This window comes from Aegilops tauschii, chromosome 7 (genome assembly GCF_002575655.3).
Source record: "Aegilops tauschii subsp. strangulata cultivar AL8/78 chromosome 7, Aet v6.0, whole genome shotgun sequence".
In the NCBI taxonomy this organism is placed as follows: domain Eukaryota; kingdom Viridiplantae; phylum Streptophyta; class Magnoliopsida; order Poales; family Poaceae; genus Aegilops; species Aegilops tauschii.
In genome coordinates this window covers 469,198,503-469,224,827 of record NC_053041.3, presented here as the reverse complement: position 1 = coordinate 469,224,827, position 26,325 = coordinate 469,198,503, and the positions used below count along the sequence as shown (strand labels likewise).

The 26,325-nt window shown below is 42.2% G+C and overlaps 1 protein-coding gene across 1 annotated transcript; it reads right to left on the bottom strand.

Annotated features, from left to right (window-relative positions):
• Positions 1-5,292: 5,292 nt before the first annotated feature.
• On the bottom strand, positions 5,293-8,122 carry LOC109756035 (uncharacterized protein At3g27210). The gene is made up of 3 exons (XM_020314904.4): positions 7,588-8,122; positions 6,423-6,506; positions 5,293-5,913 (listed from the first exon to the last, which is right to left on the bottom strand). Exons 1-3 carry the CDS (start codon positions 7,751-7,753, stop codon positions 5,633-5,635), a joined length of 531 nt encoding a protein of 176 aa, XP_020170493.1. The 5' UTR covers positions 7,754-8,122; the 3' UTR covers positions 5,293-5,632.
• Between the last annotated feature and the right edge of the window lie 18,203 nt (positions 8,123-26,325).

Genomic DNA, 26,325 nt, shown 5'->3' with positions numbered 1-26,325 from the left:
GTTGCCTTGGATCCCTCGGCCGTGCTGCCCGGCGACCTGGAGGCTGCGACGCCGCGCGTTGGAACCTGTGGCGGGCCGGGTGGATCTAACTGTCGCCGTCGCGGGGAATTCTCGAGAGGGATGGTACATGGTTCTTCTGGCTCGGACAAACAGAGTTGCTACTTATTTGAGATATTATTATTAGTTGTACCTGAGATGTGTTCTTGTGGCCAATGGCTTCGTTGATTGGACGGCCCGAGGGATGAACTGATGGTGCTAAAGATAAACGTGGCTTATCGTCATCTTGATTAGCAGCGCTGCCTTATCCGCTCATCTCGATTCGTAGCTGTACGTGTGTTGGCGTGATAACGAATGACTGGACTGGTGATAGACGTATGTCTGCATTCGCGTTTCTTTTCTAGTAGTAGTAGTAATTTTATTTCACGGAAACGCTAAACCACACACACTTGATCTGTTGATCTTGTTCTTGCAAAGTCAGCTTCTTCTTTGTATCTCGTGATCTCTTCTTCTTTGTATCTCGTGATCTACCTGCTCGATAATGCGCTCGGCCAGCTCGTTACCCTACTCCCCTCCTCTTTGATTCACAGAAAAAAACAGAGGAAGAGGAAATTTTCTTATGGCAACACTGTTCATCCTTTCGATTCAAGAAATTGATCATAGGAAAAATAAATGATTTTTTCTTTGGATTGAGTTTCATAGGAAAAACAAAGAAATTTGACAATACACTCAAAACTATTTTTTATATTTCTACTATGTGCGAAGAGCTAGATGAAGTATAATATTGACCGGAAGGTGTTCCGGGTCGTCTGTCCACATGGTACAAAACATACAGGATGACACACTTAACTTAACGACAGTTAGAAGGGAGAGAGGGGATTGGTGGAATGTTCGTTGTATTGCTTGAGCCTCGTGGACATATATATAGGAGTACAATGACCAACTTGGAGTACAAGACAAGGCAGGACAAATCCTAGTCTATTTTATGTTTCCTAATGAATCAATATACTCAACATCCCCCCCCCCCCCCCTCCCCGCGGTCACAACGGTAGCGACGCAGACGGTGAGACTGGAGAAGAATCTGAAGGCAAGCCGACGGACACCCCCCCACAGTCGTAACGGTCGACCCAGTCGTGGCTGGAGTAGAAACCGACGAGGTTACTCAAGCAAGGCGGTAGCCCTTTGTGTCGTTTGTCTATGTAGCCGAGAGCGTAGGGTGGTGTAGCCGTTGTTGAGGTAGCCGTGCGAGGGACGTCGTGGTCGATGTCGAGTCGGGGTGGCCGGTGTCAAGGTAGTCGCCGTGGACCGGGAAGAAGAGCGGCGGCGGTCTGAGGAGGCGGCGGCGGCTAGGTCAGAAGCGCGGCGACGGTGCTCGAAGTAGGCAAGGAAGAACCCGACAGCGTGACGAGGACCGGCGCGGACGGTGGCGTTCCCACGCCTAGGGAGGCGGCGCGACGCATACCACGTAGAAGTCGACCCGCGGGGACGGCAGTGTGGACCGTGCGCCGCGACGCTACGGCCTGAAGGGGCGATGCAGCGGCAGTGCGCGGGTCGGGGTGACGGCGGGGAAGACCTCAGGGCGGTTGCATGGACCGCGTGCCACGCTCGCTACGGCCCAACGGGGCGACGCAGCGGCAGCGCGAGGGTCGGTGCAGCCTCTGGGACGGCCTGGAGCGGACGGCCTCGGGGTGGCGGTTGACCGCGGGCCACGACACTACGGCCCAAAGGGGCGATGCAGCAGCAACACGCGGGGTAGTGCAACCACGGGAACGGCCTTAGGGCGACGGCGGGAACCACGTGCCGCGGCGCTACGGCCCGAAGGGGCAACGCAGCGGCGGGGCGAATCGATGCAGCCACGAGGGAAACCACGGTATGGCGGCGCTGCGGCCCGACGGGGCAACGTAGCGGAAGCCTGTTGCTCGATCGACGGAAGGGCGCGCTGAACTCAGGGACACGGCGGTGATGGCCGGCGTAGATCGACGAGCGGGCCTGCGCGCGGACGACGGCCGTGAGAGGCCGCCTCTCGCGTGAGGCCGCCGGGTCGGTGAAGAGGCCGGCAGGTCGCGCCGGTGTCGGAGTAGAGGTGCACGGGGGTCGACGGCGGCGGCGAGCGACGCAAACCGATCAAGCATATATCGGAAAACCAAAAAGAAAAATGCCAATCAAAACGACCGGCGAGAGAGCGAAGAAACCCGCAGAAAAGGCTCGGGAAAAGGACTCTCTAGGGCAGCCAGTCAACACGACCGGCGGACGAACCATAGGTACGGGCGGCGCGGCCCCCGGCGGCGGTCGTGGAGGCGGCGGCGGCTAGGGTTTAGAACCCGAAAACTGATACCAAGTTAGAAGGGAGAGAGAGGATTGATAGAATGTTCGTTGTATTGCTTGAGCCTCGTGGGCATATATATAGGAGTACAATGATCAACTTAAAGTACAAGACAAGGCAGGACAAATCCTAGTCTATCTTATGTTTTCTAATGAATCAATATACTCAACAACGACTAGTGGTTGTTGAAGAACTAAGAGATAAAAGAGAATGAGAAATTGGGCATTGGAAGCATTTTGGACGATCTGGGAAATGTTGTGGGAGACCCGGCCCTGATGATTCCAGGAGTGTCGAGGAAGTGCCCGAGAAGGTCCTGGAAGGTCAAGGTAAGCCCTGGAAGGTTTTAGAGGATTCCGAAAGGGTAAAAAAAACTTCTGGAAAGTTCATGTGGGCTAGCGAGATCTAGACTGTCCTCACGGACCAATACTAGTCTTTCCTGCGCACTTTGTTCTCACTCGTGCGCATTTGAAACCAACTTTTCGGTCGATCACCCATCCTAGAATCGCTCCAAGCCAAGCATACTTAACTTTGGAGTTCTTTTATATGGGCTCCCGAAAAAGAAGGAATTTCTTGTTGATATGAGTAGTCTATCACTCCAATTAAGCCAAAATCTCACACTCCCACTCAAAAAAACCGATGTCCTCGTCAGCCCATCAGGAATGTTCCCTCTTGGCACACGTATCTGCATCTAGTCACGCACATGTTTCATGTCGTTTGCCACAATGGGCCACATGCGTCATGCGCCACATGTCCGCGCACCTGACCTGCACATGTCCATGTAACCGCTAGAATCGGCTCTGATACCAATTGCAACGCCCCGACCAAAGCCATCGGTTCCCGGCCGTTATGCCTGGCGCGGTCTAGACTGTCCCCACTGACCAACACTAGTCTTTCATGCGCACTTTTTTCTCACTTGTGCGCACATATGACCAATTTCTCAATCGGTCACCCATCCTAGAATCGCATCAAGCCAACCACGCTTAACTTTGAAGTTCTTTTCGAATGGGCTCCCGGACAAGAAGGAATTCCTTGTTGATATGAGTAGTCTATCATTTCTATTAAGCTAGGCTCTCACACGACCAAGCTACAGGGGAAGATTGACCACATCGAGACGTCGAGGTTTGAAGGCAAGTCCGAAGGGTGAAGACATTGAGGCATCAAGGTCTCAAGGTGAGTCCAAAGGTTGACGACATTGAGGTTCAAAGGCGAGTTCAAATTAGGTTGACGACATTGAGGCATCAAGGATTTAAGGCGAGTCCAAAGGTTGACGTCGTCGAAATATTGAGGTTCAAAGGTGAGTTCGAAGGTTGACAACATTGACAAGGCACATTCATTGACATGATACATGGTATATGATCAAATATTGACTAAAACTTGATAAAAATCACATTCATCACTTGATAAAATGACATATGGATCAATTCATACGTGCAAAGTTCCCCAACACATGGATCACATATTTATGACTGCAACTCCACCGAAGACAACTAGTGCAAAATTGTAAAGAAACCATCACCTTCAAGACAACCACTACTTTATTTCCTACTGCTAGCATAGGACCTACATATCTTCTCATCTATTTTATCTCTTCATCTTGCACCACATGCTCCCCTAGATCGCCATGTTGCACCAAATACAGAACATGCGAGAGCTCCCAATGCCAGAAATCGCAGCCCCATTCCTTAGGCTTTACAAGAATAAATATAACCACATCAAACCAAGAATACATGCCCGCAACAACAAAGATCAAAATGCTATAAATGGCTCACATTGTGGTGATACCTTTGTAGAAGAAGACATTCGTATGGTTGGGGTTTGCAAGAAGTAACACCTCATGAATCGACCGCAATCATGGCACCTGATCAGGGAGCACAGAGCAGCAACACCGCCTGTCCTGGACGAGCTTGTGGCCGACATGGCCTTCATGGACGAGCACGCGGCAGAGGAAGGAACATTACAAAGGTATCATGTGTGCCTGTGGAGGTGCACGACGAGTCAACGGCGAGGGGTGATTAGCTCGATGAGGGCAACGACGGCACAGTCGAGACAGCGTGGATGAGGTGGAGGTGCGATTGGCTGGATGATGGGCTAGGGATTTGGTTATAGTGGAGAATGTTTGGGCTAGGGGTTTGGGGGGCAAAAATGAAAGACACAATAGGGACCTAAGTGCAAAAATGCAACAATTTTCCATACCGACTACCCCAGTTGTCTCAAATACGTTTGTTTCGAACACCAGTGACCCTATGGTGAGAATCGGGACAAGCATATTGACTGTAAATTGCGCTTTCCAAGGGGCACGGCTATTATGCACCCAGGCTCTGATTAGCCCCGGTGTGAATAGTAAAATTGTTTTAAATAGAGAGAACAATTCAAAGAAAATTTGTTTTCTTTTTGTTGTGCAAGATGCTCATGTGTGTGATGCGCGTGTGAAATTTCGTGTAATTTGGACATTTGAGGAGCACATGGCAAAAAGTAGCTTTCCAAGGGGCACGGCTATTATGCACCCAGGCTCTGATGAGCCCCGGTGTGAATAGTAAAATTGTTTTAAATAGAGAGACCAATTCAAAGAAAATCTGTTTTCTTTTTGTTGTGCAAGATGCTCATGTGTGTAATGCGCGTGTGAAATTTCGTGTAATTTGGACATTTGAGGAGCACATGGCAAAAAGGACAACTTTCAGGTGTCTGAGAAACTTTGAAAAATAATATTATTCACATCCGCTATTTTTTTTTTGCCACGAGCTGCTCGAATGTCAAAGAGCCCGAAAGTTTGCACAACATCACACATTTGAGCATGTTGCACCATAAAAAATCAAAATTTTCTGAATTTATTTGCTATTTTTTTATTGTACTGTTCACTAGGTGTAGATGAGCCCGGACACCATATTGAATTGTCGTGAAGAGTATAGGTACCATGTGTATATTTACTCTTAGCTTAAAACATCTTTTATACTATGCACTGCAATATGATAATTGGTTTCAAAAATATGTAAAATACACTGCAAGTCCGCAGTAACGGAATAAATCATCTGACAGAAATGTTATTAGCCGAGGTACATTTGATTCCTACTTAAACAGCCAACAGATCTTATAGTAGTATAGAAACCCACACCTAGAACTGGCTACTCTTGTACTGTATGTGGCACGCTTGTCTATATACATTTAGACGGCTAAATTGTTTGCTGCGACTGCTCCATAAGGCAATCTGAAATTATACACGCCGGCAGGAATTTAAACTGATCGGTTTCAACAAACCCAGATCGACTTGCCATCCATGGTCTCGACTCATCCCCAGTCTTGTCTTGTCACTTGCCCTTAATTTCTCCTCTCCCTGTGGCTGATGACCCGCGGCAACTGAGGGATGCAGCACCGCCCAGCTCTGCCTCCGCCGCGAGCCCCGGAGATGTCGCCGGCGCCATCGGCGCTTTCTTGCTTCTCCTTAAGGAGGTCACCGAGCTTCTTCGTCTGTGGGGCTGGCTTCAGGGGATCGGAGTTGAGGATCGCCTCCAGCGTGGGCAGCTTTGTCTGAGGTTCAAATGCAGCTGTTGTGGCCTGGTTGCTTGCAGTTGTGCTGAATGTTCTCGCAGGTGTACCATCTGAGATACACAAATGTGGTTCAGAAAGCGAAAGTGCTGCCTTTCTGCTCCCGAGCTCATTTGAGCTCGGCGAACAGTAAAATAAAAAAAAATTCAAAAACATTCAAAAGAATTGAGAGAAACATTGACAAAAGTTTTAAATGCTTGAAAAAATTCGTCATGGAATCACATTCCTGTAAGGCGTGGCAAAAAAAAAAAACAAATGCAGTGTTTCAAAATGCTTTTAAAAGTAGTATTCCCGGTTTTTTTTTGCAACGCCTTCTAGGAATGTGATTTCATGATGAATTTTTGCAAGCACTTAAAACGTTTATCAATGTTTCTTCCAAAAAAATATTTGGAATTTTTTGAAGTTTTTTCGGTTTTGTTTTGATTTTACTGTTCACCCGAGCTCATTTGAGCTCGGGTTCAAAAACTCTGCGTCTGAAAGCGAAAGTGCTTCTCGCAGCACCTGACGTCTTGAAAATTTCCTTTCTGGCTACGAGTTACGTGAGTTAGTTTTACATCGTTACCTCCATTTACACTGAAGAAATCGTCTTCACAGTCCGAGTCTAACCAAGGAGAGGCTTCGTAGAAAGCTTCATCTCTGCTGCTACCTGCATGGAAAATGATTGATAACTTACTCGTGATGACAATTGGGTTCAAACACAATAATGACCATGATGAGAATAGCTCAACAACCACTAGACAACAATTATGCAGGAGTAGGACCCACGTTCCTCCTGCCGTTCATCATAAAGCAGAGGAAACGTGCATGCCCCTACTTTCTGACATGATTAAGAGATGCAGGGAATCAGCTCCAACATTCTGCGTAGAGAAATGCCAACAAAATATCTTGGTGCTTCCCTTTACTAGGGCAGCAAATCTTCCTGTGGAAAGCTACATATGCAAATAATCTTCATTACTCATTTGCTGTAATCTGATTATATGTTAGCCATAGTTTCGTAGGATAAGCCTTTTTTCTCCTGAACAGTACAGAAACTGACGCTTGCATATTGGGAAAGACAATTGCTTGAACTGAAGCTATCATCCAAGTAACCATCTAGTATTAGTGTTGCAGGCTATATCGCAACGCATGGATTCGATGACAAAATTTGCTAAAAACTAGAGAGAGAAATGCGTATATGATCTGCCATTGTTTTTGAGGAAATTCCACCATTTCTAAATTCCAAAAGCCAAAAATTGATGCATGACCACTTTGCAATAAGCAAAAAATTTGATAAAGAAAATTTATTGGCTCAAACGTCGCATTGTGAGGCCGTACAACCACAAAGAGTTGGTATCTGGACTCTGCATAATAGGATGCCACGGCCAAAAAGCAAACGAACTAAGGAAAAGCAACCGCCATGGTTCTACACGTACAGAAGATCGAGAAGACAACCTGGCCGATCTGGAGTATAAACCATCATCCATGCTGGGTAAAACCTACTCCCTCCGTCTCAAAATTCTTATCTTAGATTTGTCTAAATACGGATGTATCTAACATTAAAACATAACTAGTTACATCCGTATTTAGACAAATTTAAGACAAAAATTTTAGGACGGAGAGAGTACTTGGCTTCTCACTGCTCCTTTGAGCTCCCGCTTGATGAGAGTCAACAAAGGGAGACTATCCATGATCCACACCTACTACGAATGTAGAGACACACACAAGGCGAGAAGGAAAAGGAACACTACCATAGCCAGCGATTGTAGCCGATTCAGCCGGGAGGACGTTCTCAGGCGCCACTTGCCTGCTATTGGAGCCACCCCCGCTTCCACCATCAACATCTCCGGTAGATTGCAACGGGGCCGACGAGCCCTTCTTCGCCCTTGAACGCTTGCCCCTGCGGATCAACTTCATGCCCCCCCAGCTCCTGCTCCACTTTGCAAGGTCAAACAAACATGTAGCATGGGTATTCAGAGTTGACACGAGCTAGAGATCTGACGCAACGTGCAGAGTCAGCGGGAGATGATTTGTTTTAGGGGGGAAGCAGAGTGGACTGTGGCTTCCAGTGTGGACATGTAGAGGCAAAGCAGCATGATATACGGATCTGGCTTGGGGTTTGTGCAAGACAAGAGATGGGCTCATAAAAAGGTTCATTGGTTGTGTCGTGTGTATGAGATACGCATATGGACCTGTTTGAGTGAGCAAAGCTGCTTGTTTTGGGCAAGAGATGGGAATGTGAGGAGTGATGGTGGTTGGAAGGTTGCTCCAATGCTAACCCTGCCATTCTGAGAAATATGCAACCACTTTATGATCCGCTGCAGGAATGGTGGGGTTAACTGAACTTATTTTTATTACCCCCTCCGTCTAGGTGTGTAAGTCATCTTACGAAAACCAAATATTCCCAAAACACTTAGGCGCGGTACATTAACTCTCATCTCGTTTCTTGTTTCGTGACATATCAACCAATAAGAGATGTGAGCCATGAATGCTTTAAATGACTTGAGACAACAAACACGACATGCAGTGGTCAGTTCATTGCATGCAATGTTATTAATTAGCAAAAAACATTAAGTTCTCTCGTTTTCCCCTCTACCTTGGTCGCGGTGCGCAGCCTAAGATAACTTATACACCTAGACGGAGGGAGTAAAATTTATGATATGAAAATGTGCGCAGAAGATTTACGGTTGGTGAACAGAACTTCCTAGTTTGGTCAGCGGCTTTACTTTTTTTGTTGGTAGCTTACCAAGCCCGCCACTTGGTGGCTTTATTGTTGGTTGTGTGCATCAAGTAACGCAGAGGGCAGGGTTACCCCCCCCCCCCCCCCCCCGGCACACACACAAAAGATTGGCCGCGTTATACAAAGACTTCTTCGGGTGGAGATATACCCCCCTTAAAAGAGATTACGAATCTCAAAGATGAAGAAAAATGTATTTTGTTGCTTTAGCATTCGGAGATGGATGATAATCCCCACGCATAAGAAAAAAATGAATTCTTGATTGATCTAATGAGAGAGAAAATAGTACGGCGTACGGTGGCAGAAGGGACCGTAATGGTTGGCCACTTGCGAAATGCAGCAATGTCATACACTTTCACCATAGTGAGAAGGGGTGATGTGATTGAGCTCAACGACGAACTGCCATGGCAGGGTGGGTCATGTTCTTGTCGTGTGATTGCAACAGCCGAGTATTCTCATTCGCGGCGGAACACCGGCCAGGGGCTGCCTTGGTTTTGGACCGTCGGCCTATTGAGGCCACGATCTCGGCCATCGAGAACCTCCCATTCTTGGTTAAGGAGTTGGTTGGGCTGTCATGGACATGAAGCACTCCTATGCTCCCGGGCCAGATGGGTTAATTGTCTACTTATGGAAATTCTAGGACCATATCAAGGTAGTGATCATGCCGATGTTCCAGGAATTGTACACTGGCACGCTTGATATGTCCCGCCTAAACTTCGATGTGATAACCCTGATCCCCAAGATGATGGGGGGTGGCCACGGGTATCAAGCACATTAGGTCGATGGTAGTGATCAATGCGATCCACTGAATCTTTGCGAAGGTGTGTGCGATTAGGCTTGTCTCGTTGGCTAATAGACTCAGACAACCTAACCAGTTTGCCTTTATTAAGGGGCAATCCTCGACGAGATTCTTATACTCCATGAGGTTATCCACGAGGTTAAGGCCCAATGGCAAAGGGGCGTCTACCTCATGCTAGATTTCCAGAAGGCGTATGATAGCTTGGATTCCTCCTTACCCCACTAGGTTTCTGAACAGAGGGGATTTTTGATTGCTAGATTTGCTAGGCCATGTAGATCATCACTAGTGGTTGCACGGTTGTCAACATTAATGTGGAAGTTGTAGGATCGCAAGTATGTCTAGAGGGGGCTGATTAGACTACTTGACAAATAAAAACTTAACATTTTCCTAATTTTAGTTATAAGCAAGTTTTAGCAAATCTAACAAGTCTTGTCACACCCTACACATGCAAGTCTAAGATAGTAGGCCGCGAAAAGTAAAGACTTTGCATAGAAACGTAAAGGAGGGTTTGGAGAAGATCAAACGCAATGAAGACACAGTGATTTTTCTCGTGGTTCTGATAGGTGGTGCTATCATACATCTACGTTGATAGAGACTTCAACCCACGGATGGTAATGACTGCACGAGTCCACGGAAGGCTCCATCCATGAAGGGTCCACGAAGAATCAACCTTGTCTATGCCATCATGGCTGACGCCCATGAAGGACTAACCTCACTCAGGGTAAATCTTCACGAAGTAGGCAATCTCCCTGCGGTTACAAACCTTGGTTGAACTCGACATCTTGGAGGCTCCCAAGTGACACCTAACCAATCTAGGAGACACCACTCTCCAAAAGGTAATAGATGTTGTTGATAATGAACTCCTCACTCTTCTTCTTCAAAAGATAGTCTCCTCAACATGCAATTAGTCTCTCACAGATTTGGTTACGTGGTAGGAGAAGGATTGGAGTGAAAAGCAACTTGAGGGGGCTAGAAATTAAGGATCAAAGGTTGGAGCCCCTGATTTCAACACAAGTGCAGATGGTTCCCTCTCAGAAAATGAATATGGGAAGTGGTAGTTTCGTCCTGGTTGCTCTTTGAGACTTGATGGAATGGGTGGGGGTATATATAGGCAGCACCAAAAATACAACCGTTACACACCTTTATGCACTACTCGGTGGGACTGGGTGAAAACACTCGGTGAGAGCGACTAGTACACAAGGTATGAACTTTAGGCTTTTCGGTGAGACCGGATGGAACAGCTGGGTGGGTCCGAATGGTGATGACCTAATCACTTTCCACACTTCGGTGAGACCGACCGAAACCACTCGAAATTTCTGACATGAAACCGATAAGCAATAGAAGGTCGACAAGTGCTCTTCGGTGAGACCGAAGGGTCATCTCGGTGGGATCGAGTTGCTGGGGTTTAGGTAGTGGCTATGTCAAGTGTTTCTCGGTGGGTCCGACTAGATGTGTTTCGGTGGGACCGAGATAGGCTCTAGGGATTTGGACATAGAAGGAAGGGAGAGTGTGGAGGGTTTTGGTGCAATAACTATAAGCACTTGAGCAAATAGATCATGATCAAAACATCATCCCCTTATAATAGTATTGGCTTTCCTGTGGACTAAATGTGATCTTGGATCACTCAACCAAAAATGTAGAGTCTTGAAGCTTTGCCATTGTTTTCCTTTGCATTTTTAGGGGTCCATATTCACGTCTCGTCACCATACCTAGATTGAACTTTCCTCAAAGATTCCCTGTGTAGGCATTAGTTAAATGATGAATATGTTGTTATGAATTACCAAAACCACCTGGGGATTAGTTGCACTTTCAATCTCCCCCTTTCTGGTAATTGATGACAACATATAGATCAAATCTTTGACATAAGATATAATCATTGCATAACATTGTCGCTTTGAGAAGTATGTGATAAGCAAGAGCTCCCCCTAATTTGTGCATTATTAAAATTTTGCATTTGAATACAAATGCATAATCGATTAGGATCATGGGGTGACTCTTCCATGCCACCTACATCTTGGTGGAGCGCATAAAAGAATATGGATGGAATGTAATAAGAACTCATCACCAAGCACACACGTGAATGACCATGATATCAAGCATAATCAAAGGATACGTAGCACGAGAAGCAAATAAAGTACAGTCAAGCACACCACATAAGTTCTACATCCAAAGCAAATCATTGTATCTCAAAAGCAAATCGAATAAAATGCAAAAACAGATAGACTCTCTCGCTTGAAGCCCTAATGATCTATTGTATCACTCTCCCCCTTTGGCAACAAGTTACAAAAAAGATCGAATGATGTAGAGCTAAGCGTCGCTAGGCTCGATCCACGACAGCTAGTGATGAAGTAGTCCTCTCACTAGCAGCACCAGTGTGGGTCAATGGAGTGGAGAGAAGTCCGTATGTCAATGCCTCTGATGAAGTCTGCTAGACTAGTGGTATAGATACAGGGGTGGCACAATTGTGGTTGGGGCAACAGTGGGAGCTGATATGGGATGTGTCCGATACTATGTGGTCATCTGCTCATCAGAATCACTCAACCGTGCCTCAGCATCTTCCTTAAGGTTCTGCAAGCCAGTGGCCATCTCTATCGCCTTGACATCAAGAAAATGGAACTTAGTTTCGATGATCCGCTCTAGGCTCTCCTGGTTCATCATAAGGTTAGATAGGCCTTACTCGACCCTCTGGGTAGCTAAGAGTACATAGGTCATCTGATCACTCTTGGTCTTGGGCATCTCCACACTAGAAGTACTAGGCCCACTAGTTGGCTTAGCAGCCCTAGCAGCCTCAGCTTGCTCGTGAGCAGCAGCAGAGCTAGGATGGGAGGGATCCATGGTGAAGGTGCAATCACTACAAAAAATGCTCTACTTTACGACGTTTCACTTGTGTCACACAAAACCGGTTTTTTCATGCAAAATGTACTGATGACGATTTTCAGCCGTCACCCCCACCGTCACCGAAGCGCCGTCACAAAAAATAAAATCTTGACGGTACCACTCCCTCCGTCACGCAAGATCGCACCTTAGGTGACGAACCCAAAAATGTCACTGACGGTCGTTTTTGGTGACGGCCTAGAATGACACCTATGATAGGAAAATCTCTTGCCTAAGATCGTCTTTGGTGACGATAATCCGTCACCAATGACCGGTCCGCGGGTTTGACCGGTCAAAGATTTTGACAACTAGGGCCAGCAGTTGCCGACATGGCTACTTCCATGTGGCTCCGTTGTGGGTTTTATCGCTGATTGTCCCATCAGTAATAAGTCGGCGTCAGTTTTGACCGGCCAACGCTGCTAACATGTGAGCCCAGAAGATGCTGACATGGTTGCTTACATGTGGGTCCGGATGATGACGTGGCTGCTTACAAGTGGGTCCGGACGATGCTAACGTGGCTGCTTACAAGTGGGGGCACGACTGTGGTGACGGCTTCAATTTTTGTCACCAATATCGTCGCATGTTCTTGATAGCGTCAAATTGTGTACGGTTTGATTTTGTAGGCCAATTTAAATTTGAATTAGAGAAAAATTGAAATTTAACATTGCCATGACAACTTTAATTATAATAACAATGAGATTTGACATTTGTAGTAGCACTGGTCCACATATTAAAATGGGCATCCAAATGGCATGTTATCAAGCATGAGAAATAAGACACGGGACGGGCGTCATCAGTCTGACCAGACTCCCCTTCTTGTCTTTGAACACTTCCAGTTCTAATCGAAGCGGACTCGCTTGGAAGTTGGGGGCGCGACTATGTCTCGCCTTTAGTGAGAGGGTAGGAACCCTCGCTGGAGGGGAGACCGTGATGGGCAGGTCCAGGAGTGCAGGACGCCATAGCCTCCTTTTATGTTTTTTCTACATTTTTCTTTTGTTTTTTGCTTTATTGTTTCCTTTTGTTTATAGTTTTAAAAATATATATCTGTGTGTGTGTACATTACAAAAAACACTCTATAAAAATATTTGAAAATGTTTACCAATCATTTGAAAAATGTTGAATGTGTATAGAGAAAATGTTTATCACATATACGGAAAATGTATTAAAAAATGTGTATAAATTTTTTGATCATGCATTTTAAAAATGATAATCAAGCATTTAATTTTTTTGAACAAGTAATGTTGATCAAGCATTTGAAATTTGTTAAATATGTATATAAACAATGTTAACCATGTATTTAAAAATATCATTTTTTAATCATGTATATGAAAATGTTAATCAATCATTTGATAAAGTGTTGATCAAGTACTTGAAAAAAATGCTACATGCGTATAGAAAATATGTTGAGCATGTATTACAAAAATGATGATTTATTTTTATCATGTATAAAAATATGTTAATTAAGCATTTGAAAAACAATGTTGAACAAGTATCTAAAAAAGTTAATCAAGCATTTGAAAAATGTTCAATGGCTATAGAACAAATGCTGACCATTTATTTAAAAAATGATGAAATTTCTTGTTCATGTATATAAAAATGTTAATCAAGCATTTGAAAAAATATTGAACAAGTATTTGAAAAATGATGATCAAGAATTTGAACAATGTTAGATGTGTATAGAAAAAATGTTGACCATGTATTACAAAATGATGATTTGTTTTATCATGTACACATTGTATTTTTATTCTATTTACATTTCTCAATACACATTGTATATTTTTTGTATACACATTGAATATATTTTTAAGACATATCAATATTTTATAAATACCATTGGTTTTTAATGATATTCCATATTTTGTATAAACTAGGCAAACATTTTTTATATTGTGTTAACATTTTAGAAAATCTCATGAATATTTTTTTCAAAATGTCACGCACATATTTTTGAATGGTTCTAAATATTATTTGAATTACGTCAACTTTTTCTTCAACGTATAATATTTTTAAAACTGCTACTTACATATTTTTTCAAATGAATCAACATTTTTTAATGTCATGAAGTTTTTTAATGGTACGAAATATTTTTTGAAAAATTACGTAAACATTTTTAATATTGTATTAACATTTTCTAAACATGTCAAAACAGTTTTAAAGCTCGTGAAAAGAAATTTAGTTGTCACAAAATTTTCTTTTGGATGGCACATACTTTTTTTATTGCGTGATTCTTTTGGATGCTTTGAAACATTCTTGAATTTACCTGAAAAATAGCGAAGAAATCAATAAAAGCAAAACGTAAATTCTGCAATGAGCGTTGTAGGGTCCGGGGGTGTGGGGAGAGGGGGTTGAGCCTCTGTGATGGGCCAGACCATATCTCTGTGTTTTAGGCGGTTGCAACGGGAGCTCCTATACGGCGCTGCAGGCACCCGCCCATTCGTGCTCCTGGCGCCTGCACCGCCCCGCGCTGGGCCGGCCCATGAATCGTGGTGACCAGTGAACGCAAAAACCTCGCCAAAAAAATGGAAAATAAAACTGATCTCTTCAGGATTCTAACTCATCATATCGTGTTAACATACAGGTTCCAACGGTCAGACGAGCTACTTGTCGTTGTTGATTTGTAATAGAGGCAAATGCATAATAACAAGGCTGCGGCGCTATTTTATTCATCTATTGTACCATTTAAATTTTTTGAATTAACAGGGAAAAAGTTCATGATTTTGAAAAAAGTTCATTGATTTTCAAAAAGTTCATCGATTTTGCAGAAAAGTTCATCAAATTTGAAAACTATTCACAGATTTTAAGAGAAAAAAAAATCAAATTTGAAAAACGGTCATCGAAATTGAGAAAGGTTCATCAATTTTGATAAAAAGTTCAGCGATTTTGAAAAACAAATTTTATAAAAATTTAATCAATTTTGAATAAAAGTTCGTCAAATTTAAAAAAGTTCATAAAATTATAAAAAATGTTCAACGAATTTAAAAAAAGTTCACGAATTTAGAAAAAAGTTCACGAATTTAGAAAAAAGTTCATCAAATTTTAAAAAGTTCGTCAAATTTATAAAAAAATTCATCGATTCTGAAAAAAAGTTCATAAATCTAAAAAAGTGCTCATATATTTGAATTTATGCTTGCAAAAATTGAGAAAAGTTCACGCATTTGCAAAAGAGAAAGAAAACAAAAAAGAAACAGAAAAAAATAACAAATAAAAATAAAACCGCTTTAGAGAAAGAATAGAAAGGGGAAAATGAGCTACTTGTCACATGGGATGGGTTGTCCCAAGTGGTTGCAGCACTGCTACCCTATGGTATAGGCGCCCGTTACAGGTCATTTTGCAAACGGGCGCCTGTAGCGCACTCTCTCTGTCGCGAGATGGGCTGCTCATTTAGAGTTTTGCCTCATCTCTTTATAAAATGCAAGAAAATGGAGCACTGCGACTAATCGAACCTGAGACCTATATGTTCACAGCGCACCGCGCTAACGACCACGACCATCGCTAGATTATACATGTTAACTTCTTGCGTACTTCTTCTTACTCTTTTTCCAGCCCGCATTTTATTTTTCTGTTTCTTTTTATTTTTTATTTTTTTATTTTTTTCTGTTTTTTCTTTTTATATATTTTTCTTAAATGCGTGATTGTAAATCGATTAACTTTTTCTTCAAAATCAACGAGCATATTTTCAAAAATCCATGAACTGTTTTCAAATTTTGTGAACTTTGTAAAACTTTGATGAACTTTTTTCAAAAATCCATGAACTTATTTTTCAAATTGAATGAACTTTTTTTAAAATCCATGAACTTTTTTCAATTTCGATGAACTTTTTTCAAATTTGATTAACTTTTTCAAAATAGATGAACTTTTGGTTTGAAAATTGATGAGCTTTTTTTCAAGTTTGTGAACTTTTCTTGAAAATTTATGAACTTCTTTCGAAATCTATAAATCTTTTCAAAATTGATGAACTTTTGTTGAAAATAGATGAACTTTTTTCAAAACTTATGAACTTTTTTTGAAATTGAATATATCTTTTTAAAAAACTACGTAATTTTTTCAAAATTGATGAACTATTTTTCAAAGTTGATGAACTTTTACCAAGTTTGTGAACTTTTTTGAAATCATTGAATTTTTTATAATTAATGAAAATTCTTTGAATTCGTGGTTTGTTTTGAGATCTACGAATTTTCAAAAAAAAAGTTCACTTTTTTCTTTCAAAAATCATGTTTCTCTAATTTCTATATGCAGTAAATAGTGTGGCTATACATACTTTTAAAGAGTTTGCGCCCTATTGATTAACTAAATCCTGTTTGGTCTGGTGGTTGGGCAACACGCAGTGGAGGTCCCGGGATCAAATCCTCGTGCGTGTTGTTTTCCCACATAGACGCGCTCCAATATTAGCTCAAAACAAAAAAAACGCGCTCTAATAGGGCTCATCAAACATGTCCTATATCTTACAGGTCGAACGGTCTGAATACTTTTAGGCGTTTCTCGATGTACGAAATCTTCCAGCCCAACCCCAAATCGGTGGGGAAGCATGGAATTTGGATGTCCGCCATGTCGACTCTGATAACACGGACCTACCCAGAACTTTGACCGGTGCCGCGATTTAAACCCTATACTTTCACTATTCATGGGGTTAATTAGCTTGTCGCCTACCTGAGCTTGGTCGACCAACATGTCGTCCGAGGAGCCTACTCTAGCTCTCTGTGCACCCACTCCGCTCCGTCAGAAAGCATAAGAACCCGCCAACCACCAGACCATTTCTAGGTGGCGGCCCTTTGGGAAAGAAGATGACGACGAAGGACGGCTCACACAGCCAGATGATGCGGTACCCCTATGGGTGCCACAACTAGTACGCATCGATGCTATACAAACCGGTGCTATACAAATGGAAATACATACAGTAGAGCTAAAAAATACAATTATACAGGCAAAATTGTTTCCGGTCGCAAGTACATCCCACACAGTCAGTCCCCGCTAAATGTTTCCGTTCGTTTGTACATCCCACACAGTCGCTCCAAGGAAAACGTTTCCGTTCACAGGTACGCACACACAATTTTCCCTGTTAAATCGTTTGTGATAGTGTTGCCATTGCACACGATATTAACAATTTTATCGTTTGCATTATTGAATGCATCACACACGGTGCGTAGAAGAAACTGTGTGGCAAAGGTTGTCCATCACACACAGTTTTTATGTGATAAATGTTTGCACAAGGTGGCCTAATGCAAACAGTTTTCAAGAGGATGTCGTGTGTGCAGTGGAGATTGATCGCACATGTAGTGAACCCTAGAAACGTTTCTGATCTCCACATCTACCGCAGACGTTTCGCTTTCGCAAACTGTGTGCAGTGTAATCCCTAATTTAAAAATCACATGTTTTGAATTTGAAAGTAGGCAATCACTTATTTCATATCCAACCATATTTATTACAAATATATGTTCAACCACGAGTGCATAATTCAATGCACATGTACATATACTGAAGAACTACAGAAGCACGAAGTAAAGAATGATGAACCACAGTTGTACTAAAGACTGTAAAGAGAGGCGGAAGATATTCTGGTTGCTGAAGAAGGTGAAGCGAAATGCCCATATTGTGCCCTCCTCCATGCGTAATGCGCGCATGACTCTAGGCCAACCCCTTGTGATGGCTGCCCGTCCATCCTTCACTGTATCCATTACGACTTCTCGGTGCTCATTGTAGTCTGGATGAAATACTTTAACCTTCATTGCGTGTCCACCAATCATGTACTTTGCGAGGTAATCTTGAGTGAACTGCTTCGGAAACCACTGCGAACGAAAAAGATTCAGACATTGTTGTCTAACAACTCATTATGGGCAGTAAAAAGAGAAGGTTGCAGAGTTTGTAGTTACCATCCTACAGCTCATTGTTGTGTTGGATAGAGCATAAACAAATAATTTGCTTGCCACCATTCGTATCTTTTTGCTAATAATCCTTATCAGTTTCCTCACTTGATGCTTGTTCATGAAATATCTCATTGCCCCATACGCAAAAAGGGTCGATGTGTGGATCCTTGCCAAGGCCATATGTACCTACAAGCAACAAGTCAATATTGGAAGCTAACAAGTGTCCAGGCCTGGATCTATATGCACTACATTATGGAACGAGGGGGGGGGGGGAGTACAAGCCAAGGGATGAAGATAACCTCGGCGGAAATGGTGGCCACTCCCGTTGTTATCCTGCATAAGTAGTGGAAAGGCATGATAAGTACAGCAACCTTAACATCATACAAATATAGCAAAGGTAAACAACATCATCTCAAAATGATAGCTTGAATGTGTTGGTTTCAGCATGCTGTTAAAGCAGATATAAAATGGAAGGCAATGTTACCGACAGCAGGCTTAACAGCCATCAAATATTGCAATTCAAACTGGTATTGTTGAAAATGAATAGAACGTAGGTAATGCTTAAACATCACACTGGATAAATGTGTAAAACTGAAATAAAGGGCATGTGTTAACTACACCAGGAATAACTGGAACCAAATATAGCCGTTCAAACTGGTATTGATGTAGTCGAGCGGCACAGTGATACGTCTCCAACGTATCTACTTTTCCTAACGCTTTTCCTCTTGTTTTGGACTCTAATTTGCATGATTTGAATGAAACTAACCCCGGACTGACGTTGTTTTCAACAGAACTACCATGGTGTTTTTTTGTGCAGAAATAAAAGTTCTCGGAATGGAACAAAACTTTGCGAGGAATATTTATATAATATATAAGAATTTCTGGAGCCAAGACCTACCGGAGAGGGGCCCCTGGGTGGGCACAACCCACCAGGGCGCGCCCCCCTCTCCTGGCATGCCCAGGTGGGTTGTCCCCACCTGGTGGCCCCGCAGACCCTGAAACCGACGCTATAAAGTCCTATTTTTCCAGAAAAAATCAGGGAGAAAGAATTATCACGATCCACGAGACGAAGCCGCTGTCACCTCCTGTTCTTCATCGGGAGGCCAGATCTCGAGTCCGTTTGGGGCTCCGGAGAGGGGGGGTCTTCATTCTTCGTCATCATCAGCCCTTCTCCATCGCCAATTCCATGATGCTCCCCATCGGGAGTGAGTAATTCATTCGTAGGCTCGCTGGTCGGTGAGGAGTTGGATGAGATTCATCATGTAATCGAGTTAGTTTTGTTAGGGCTTGATCTCTAGTATCCATTATGTTCTAAGATTGATGTTGCTATGACTTTGCCATGCTTAATGCTTGTCACTTTGGGCCCGGGTGTCATGATTTCAGATCTGAACCGGTCATGTTATCACCACTGTATCCATGTTCTAGATCCGATCTTGCAAGTTATAGTCACCTACTACGTGTTATGATCCGGCAACCCCGGAGTGACAATAACCGGGACCACTCTCGGTGATGACCGTAGTTTGAGGAGTTCATGTATTCACTATGTGTTAATGCTTTGTTCCGGTTCTCTATTAAAAGGAGGCCTTAATATCCCTTAGTTTCCAATATGGGCCCCGCTGCCACAGGAGGGTAGGACAAAAGATGTCATGCAAGTTCTTTCCATAAGCATGTATGATTATTTACGGAATACATGCCTACATTATATTGACGAAATGGAGCTAGTGTCGTATCGCCCTAGGTTATAACTGTCTCATGATGAATATCATCCAACAAGTCACCGATCCAATGCCTGCGAATTTATCTTATATTGTTCTTGCTAAGTTACTATTACTATCATCATTGTTACACTTGCTACAAAATTACTGCTATCACTGTTACTGTTACTATTGCTCTTGTCCTTACTATCAAAACTATCAAACTACTTTGCTGCAGATAATTAATCTCCAGGTGTGGTTGAATTGACAACTCAGCTGCTAATACCTTCAAATATTCTTTGGCTCCCCTTGTGTCGAATCTATAAATTTGGGTTGAATACTCTACCCTCAAAAAACTGTTGCGATCCCCTATACTTGTGGGTTATCAAGACCTTTTTCTAGCTCCGTTGCCGGGGAGCATAGCTATATTTGTTGAGTCACTTGGGATTATTATCATATTATCACTATGAAGAATTTGAAGGATGCTAAGACTAAGATATTTCCCTCAAGGACGAGGGGAGGTAAGGAACTGCCATCCAGTTCTGCTTTAGATTCACCTTGTGTTATAAGTAAACTTGCAACACCATCACATGCTATTAATTCTGATATGTCGCAAGTTATTGATGGTGCTACTTCTACTATGAATAATGCTTATGATGATGCTAGTACCTTGCTTGATAATGATGATGTGACACTTGGTGAATTTCTTGATGAACAAATTGCTAGAGTAATACAACATGATGTTGTTGAATCTGATGATGAGCTTGAAACTGAATCTCCTGAAACACCTGCTAGAACTAGCCCTCCTAGATATGAATTACCTAAGGTACTGGAAGGCTATGTTATGAGTGAAGAAACAACTAGAGATATTCTTGCTTGCAGAGATAGAGATGATCTAGAGAAATTATTAAGCAAGTATAAAGAAAAATCTCTGAATGCTAGAATTAAATGTGATCCTAAGTTTGCTACTTCACCTATCTTTGTTGATGATAAGGATTATGAATTCTCTATCGACCCAGAGTTAATTACTTTGGTTGAATCTGATCCTTTTCATGGTTATGAAACTGAAACTGTTGTGGCACATCTTACTAAGTTGAACGATATAGCCACCCTTTTTACTCATGATGAGAAAACTCGCTACTACTTTATTCTCAAATTATTTCCTTTCTCATTAAAGGATGATGCTAAAGATTGGTACAATACTCTTGCTCCTGGTTGTGTGCGTAGTCCCCAGGATATGATTTATTACTTCTCTGAAAAATATTTTCCTGCTCATAAGAAACAAGCTGCCTTACAGGAAATATTTAACTTTGTTCAAACTAAAGAAGAGAGTCTCCCACAAGCGTGGGGGAGGCTTTGCCAGTTACTTAATGCTTTGCATGATCATCCTCTTAAGAAAAATGAAATACTTGATATCTTGTATAATGGACTAACTGATGCTTCTAGGGACTTCCTAGATAGTTGTGCTGGTTGTGTTTTCAGGGAACGAACTGTTGGGCAAGCTGAAGAATTATTGAATAACATATTGAAAAATTATGATGATAGGACTCTTCCTGAACCACCGCCTAAACCCACTCTGAAGAAGAGGGGTATATTATATCTCAGTCCTGAAGATATGCAAGAGGCAAAGAAATCTATGAAGGAAAAAGGTATTAAAGCTGAGGATGTTAAAAATTTACCTCCTATTGAAGAAATACATGGGCTTAATACACCACCATTGCCTAAGGTGGTAGAGGTAAATTCTGTAATGAAGTTCAATGATAATGACAATCCTCACAATATGCACCCTAGCCAATGCCTTTATGAGTTTGAAAACTATATTAGAAAACAAGATCACTTCAATGCAAATGTTATGAAACAATTGAAATACAATTTTAATATGATTGCTCGCTTGAGTGTCTTATTATTTAGAATCTCAAATGATGTTAGAGGTGTTGGAAAGCATGCTTTTATGTTTCAAACTCAATTAGAGCAAGTTGCTAAATCTCAAAGAGAATTTCTTGATGAAATGAATCATAATATGCATGACTTTGCTGTTAGAGTTGCAACTAGAGGAGGTAAAATGACTCAGGAACCACTTTATCCCGAGGGACACCCAAAAAGAATTGAACAAGATTCACAAAGAGTCAACATTGATGCACGTAGTCCTTCTAGAAAGAAAAAGAAGAAGAAAAATGATAGGACTTTGCATACTTCTAGTGAACCTGAAATAGAAAAACCTCCTGATAATGATAATGAAACTTCTATCTCCGATGCTGAAACTCAATCTGGTAATGAACACTCACCTAGTGATAATGAAAACGATAATGATGAGGTTCATGAAGACTCTCAACCAAACAATGAAAAAGAACCAGACAATGATGTTGAGATAGAACCACCTATTGATCTTGATAACCCACAACCTAAGAATAAAAGGTATGACAAAAGAGACTTCATTGCTAGAAAACACGGTAAAGAAAGAGAACCGTGGGTTCAAAAACCTATGCCTTTTCCACCCAATTCAACCAAAAAGAAAGATGATGAAGAACTTGAACGCATTGCTGAAATGCTGAGGCCAGTATTTTTGCGTACTCGCTTGACTGATATCTTGAAAATGCCTCCTTATGCAAAGTATATGAAAGACATCATCACTAATAAGAGAAAAATACCGGAAGCTGAAATCTCCACTATGCTTGCTAATTATACTTTTAAAGATGGAGTACCTAAAAACTTGGAGATCCGGGAATACCAACTATACCTTGCTCTATCAAAAAGAATTATGTGAAAACTGCTTTGTGTGACTTAGGAGCTGGTGTTAGTGTTATGCCTTTCTCTTTATATAAAAGACTTGAATTGAATAAACTCACACCCACTGAAATATCCTTGCAAATGGTTAACAAATCAACTGCCATACCTATCGGTATCTGTGAGGATGTGCCCGTTGTTGTTGCTAATGTTACTATTTTGACTGACTTTGTTATACTTGAGAGGCCCGAGGACGACAACATGTCGATTATCCTTGGTAGTCCCTTCTTGAATACTGCAGGGGCTGTTATTGATTGCAAGAAAAGCAAGGTCACTTTTCATATCAATGGTAATGAGCATGCGGTGCACTTTCCGAAGAAACAATTCCAAGTGAATGGTATTAATGTTATTGAAGAATCTCTGACAATCACTATTGGAAGTTCTCAAATACCTCTACGTACTGTCAAAAAGAAATATGAAATGCTTATTGTTGGGGACATTCATATCCCCATTGAGGTAACTTAGTGATTTACGAAAGTTCTTTGGTTTCATGCTAATCAAAAGTGGTTGTTAATAAGACCCGATCAACCATATTAATGGATCATTTTTGAGTGGTATGAAGTTGATGAATTTAGTAAGCACTATCTTCTGTCCTTACTCTTTGTTTTTTGTTTTTATTAGTTAAATAAAATAAAATGCCATGTTTTGTCTGTTTTCTGAATTTTCTCGTGCAATAAAAAATGACCCAAAAATAAAAGTTCTCAGAATGCCCTGAAAATTTAATATGATTTTTTTCTGAATATTTCTGAATTTCGGGTGCAAATAATGTCAGAGGGAGTTGCACCAGGTGGGCACAACCCACCTGGGCGCGCCAGGACCCCCAGGCGCGCCCTGGTGGGTTGTGGTCCCCATGTGGGCCCCCTCACTTATCCCTTCAGCCCACTTCATCACTCACCTCCAGAAAAAATCTCCATTGCTCTCTCTCCCGTGTTCTTGCCCTCAAACCCGCGGATTTCGATCTCGTTGCTCGAAGCTCCGTTTCTGAAACTGTTTCGGGGGATTGTTTCTTGGAAAACCATGAATATCTTTAGGAAGTTTGGCTACAAGAAGAACTCCAAGGGTGTTATTGTTGAGTCATCTGATAGTGATCTCCATCCTCGGAGGTTGGCGGAAGTACGACCGTGTGAATGGCTGCACACCCCGTTCCTGGAAGAGGCTGGAATCCTTCAGGAGTTCACACAATATGCTGCAAATGCCGGCCTCACCGACTTTATCGCAGATGAGTGTGAACAGCACCAAATCCTCACAAACATCTTTGTTCAAAGTTTTACTTTCCTCCCTAGGAATAATCCTCTTGAAGTGAGCTTTGATTTATATGTTGAAAACCATCAGATACCACTTACTGTATTTTGTGACATATGCATGATCCCTTCTGATGGGAGCTTAGCCGAGCCTACGCCGGCTGGGTTTGAGGCCTTTTATCGCACTTTGACAGCGGGAGATGAGAGAGGGGTGTCAGCTACCACTGCCACTGGCTTGCATTTTCCTGTTGTTCATTACTTTGCACTTCTCATTACAAAATGCTTGCTTGCTAGAGAGAAGGTGGGTGCACTTAGTTCACCAGACCTTGATGTTTTACTCGTGCATTAGAGGGCGACAACACTTATAGCTTGGGAGCTATTGTGGCTCGTCGCCTCCATCTTAATAAATCCCAGGGTAAAATACATGGTGGGATTTATGCTACTCGTTTGGCAGCTCACTTTAATGTTGAGATACGCCCTCATGATTACCCTCTGACCAAGGTTTACCTAGACCGTGCAGCCATGGAACACCATCATTTTCTTGCACGAGATTATCCTGACATTCCTATTCCTTATAACCTGGTCTTTAGCGTTGAAACTCGTGATATTATTCTGTTGCCTGCTCCTGCTTTGTTTGATTTTGTTGCCAGGGGCAGATATAAGATTATGCCTGCAGACATCATCGCCTACCGGAACGCTCAGGCTGCTGTGGAGGCAGCACAGGAGGAGCCTCAGCAGTGGGATGAGTGGATGCCCGCTCCTCAGTACCCCTACTATCCTCCAGGCTACTGATCGACTACCAAGTTAGGCCAAAAGCCTAAGCTTGGGGGAGTACGTGTTTCCACCGACTTTACATTCATGTCCACTTATTCATTTTGTCGGTGTTCACACTTTTTCATTGTATCGTCCATGTTTAGATTTATTTTTCTTGCTTTCTTCTTGTGTGTTTGAAAAACTTTAGAAAAACCAAAAAATTAGTTGTAGTTAGTTTACTTTCTATGCATGCTTAGTAGTAATATTAAAAAGAAAACCCAAAACGATTTCCTTGTTCTTCTTTTGCTTGTTGGGATCTTTCCCGTGTAAATAGTTTTTCTCGTTTTTGCTTTTCCCTTTTAATTGCTTGTTCAAGAAAACCAAAAACTCCAAAAATATTTCAGTGTTTCTCTGAATTTCTTTTCCTTTTGTTCAAGTGGTACCAAGGAGAAGACCATGATGAAAATGTTGAGTGGCTCTCATATGAATAATTGTTGATCTAATAAAGAGCCCATTTTACCTTGTCTTCTCCTGTTGAATAAAATGTTTGCAGATTCCAGCTTAGTCCATGGCACTCTTGCACTATTATTATTTTCATATCATTCGGTCGTGCAAGTGAAAGGCAATAATGACGATATTCGATGAACTGGCCGTGGCAGAGAGAAATGGGTATGAACTCGACTTGTTCTGTTTGTATAAATATGTTTAACCTAGCATCCATGATTTAACCCATTATGATTAAACATGTTTGCAATGACAATTAGAGATTATAGTTTCTCCTGCCATGCATAAGTAGCTGGGAGTGGATAATGATTTATCTTGGATATCAACATTGCGTTAAAATGATTGTGATGTAGTATGATGATATGGTATCCTCCTCTGAATGTTCGAGTGGCTTGACTTGGCACATGTTCATGCATGTAGTTGAATCAAAACCAACATAGCCTCTATGATATTTATGTTCATGGTGTTCATATCCTACTCATGCTAGTGTCCAATGTTACTTATGCATAATGCATGTTTATGACCGTTGTTGCTCTCTAGCTGATCGCTTCTCAATCTAATTGCTAGCCTTCTCCTGTACTAAGTGGGAATTCTGCTTGTACATCAAAAACCTTGAACCCAAAAGTTATTCCAGATGAGTCCACCATACCTACCTATATGTGGTATTACCCTGCCGTCCTAAGTAAATTTGCATGTGCCACCTCTAAAAACTTCTAAATAAATATCCTTTTTGTGTGCCTAGATCGTTCATGGAACGACAGGAGGTGGTTGGTATCTTCCATGCTAAGCGGGTTATTCTCAGGTCGAGTGTTTATTCACTCACCATCGCACGAGAAAAGGGTAGTGATAGGGATGCCCAGTCCCAAACTGCAAACTGAAAAAGAGTTAATCTCTTAAATAATCAAACAAAAACTCCCAATGGAGTCAAAACCTTTACTTTTATCGCTTGGGAACCGCCACTAGCGTGCTTAGCATGGAAGATATTGATAACTGATGGTCGTGAAGTAAATGAGAAGGGTGCATGTCTCAAAATATCATTTACCTCTGTTTTAAAAACTTGAGCTCTGGCACCTCTGCAAATCACTGCTTCCCTCTACGAAGGGACTATCTATTTACTTTTATGTTGTGTCATCACCTTCTAAAACAAGCGCTAGAACCTGAGAGCACAGCTGTCATGACAACGCATGAGCTCGAGCTTTGGTTGAGTGACTTGTGATGGTGACTAGCCCTATCACGAACTAG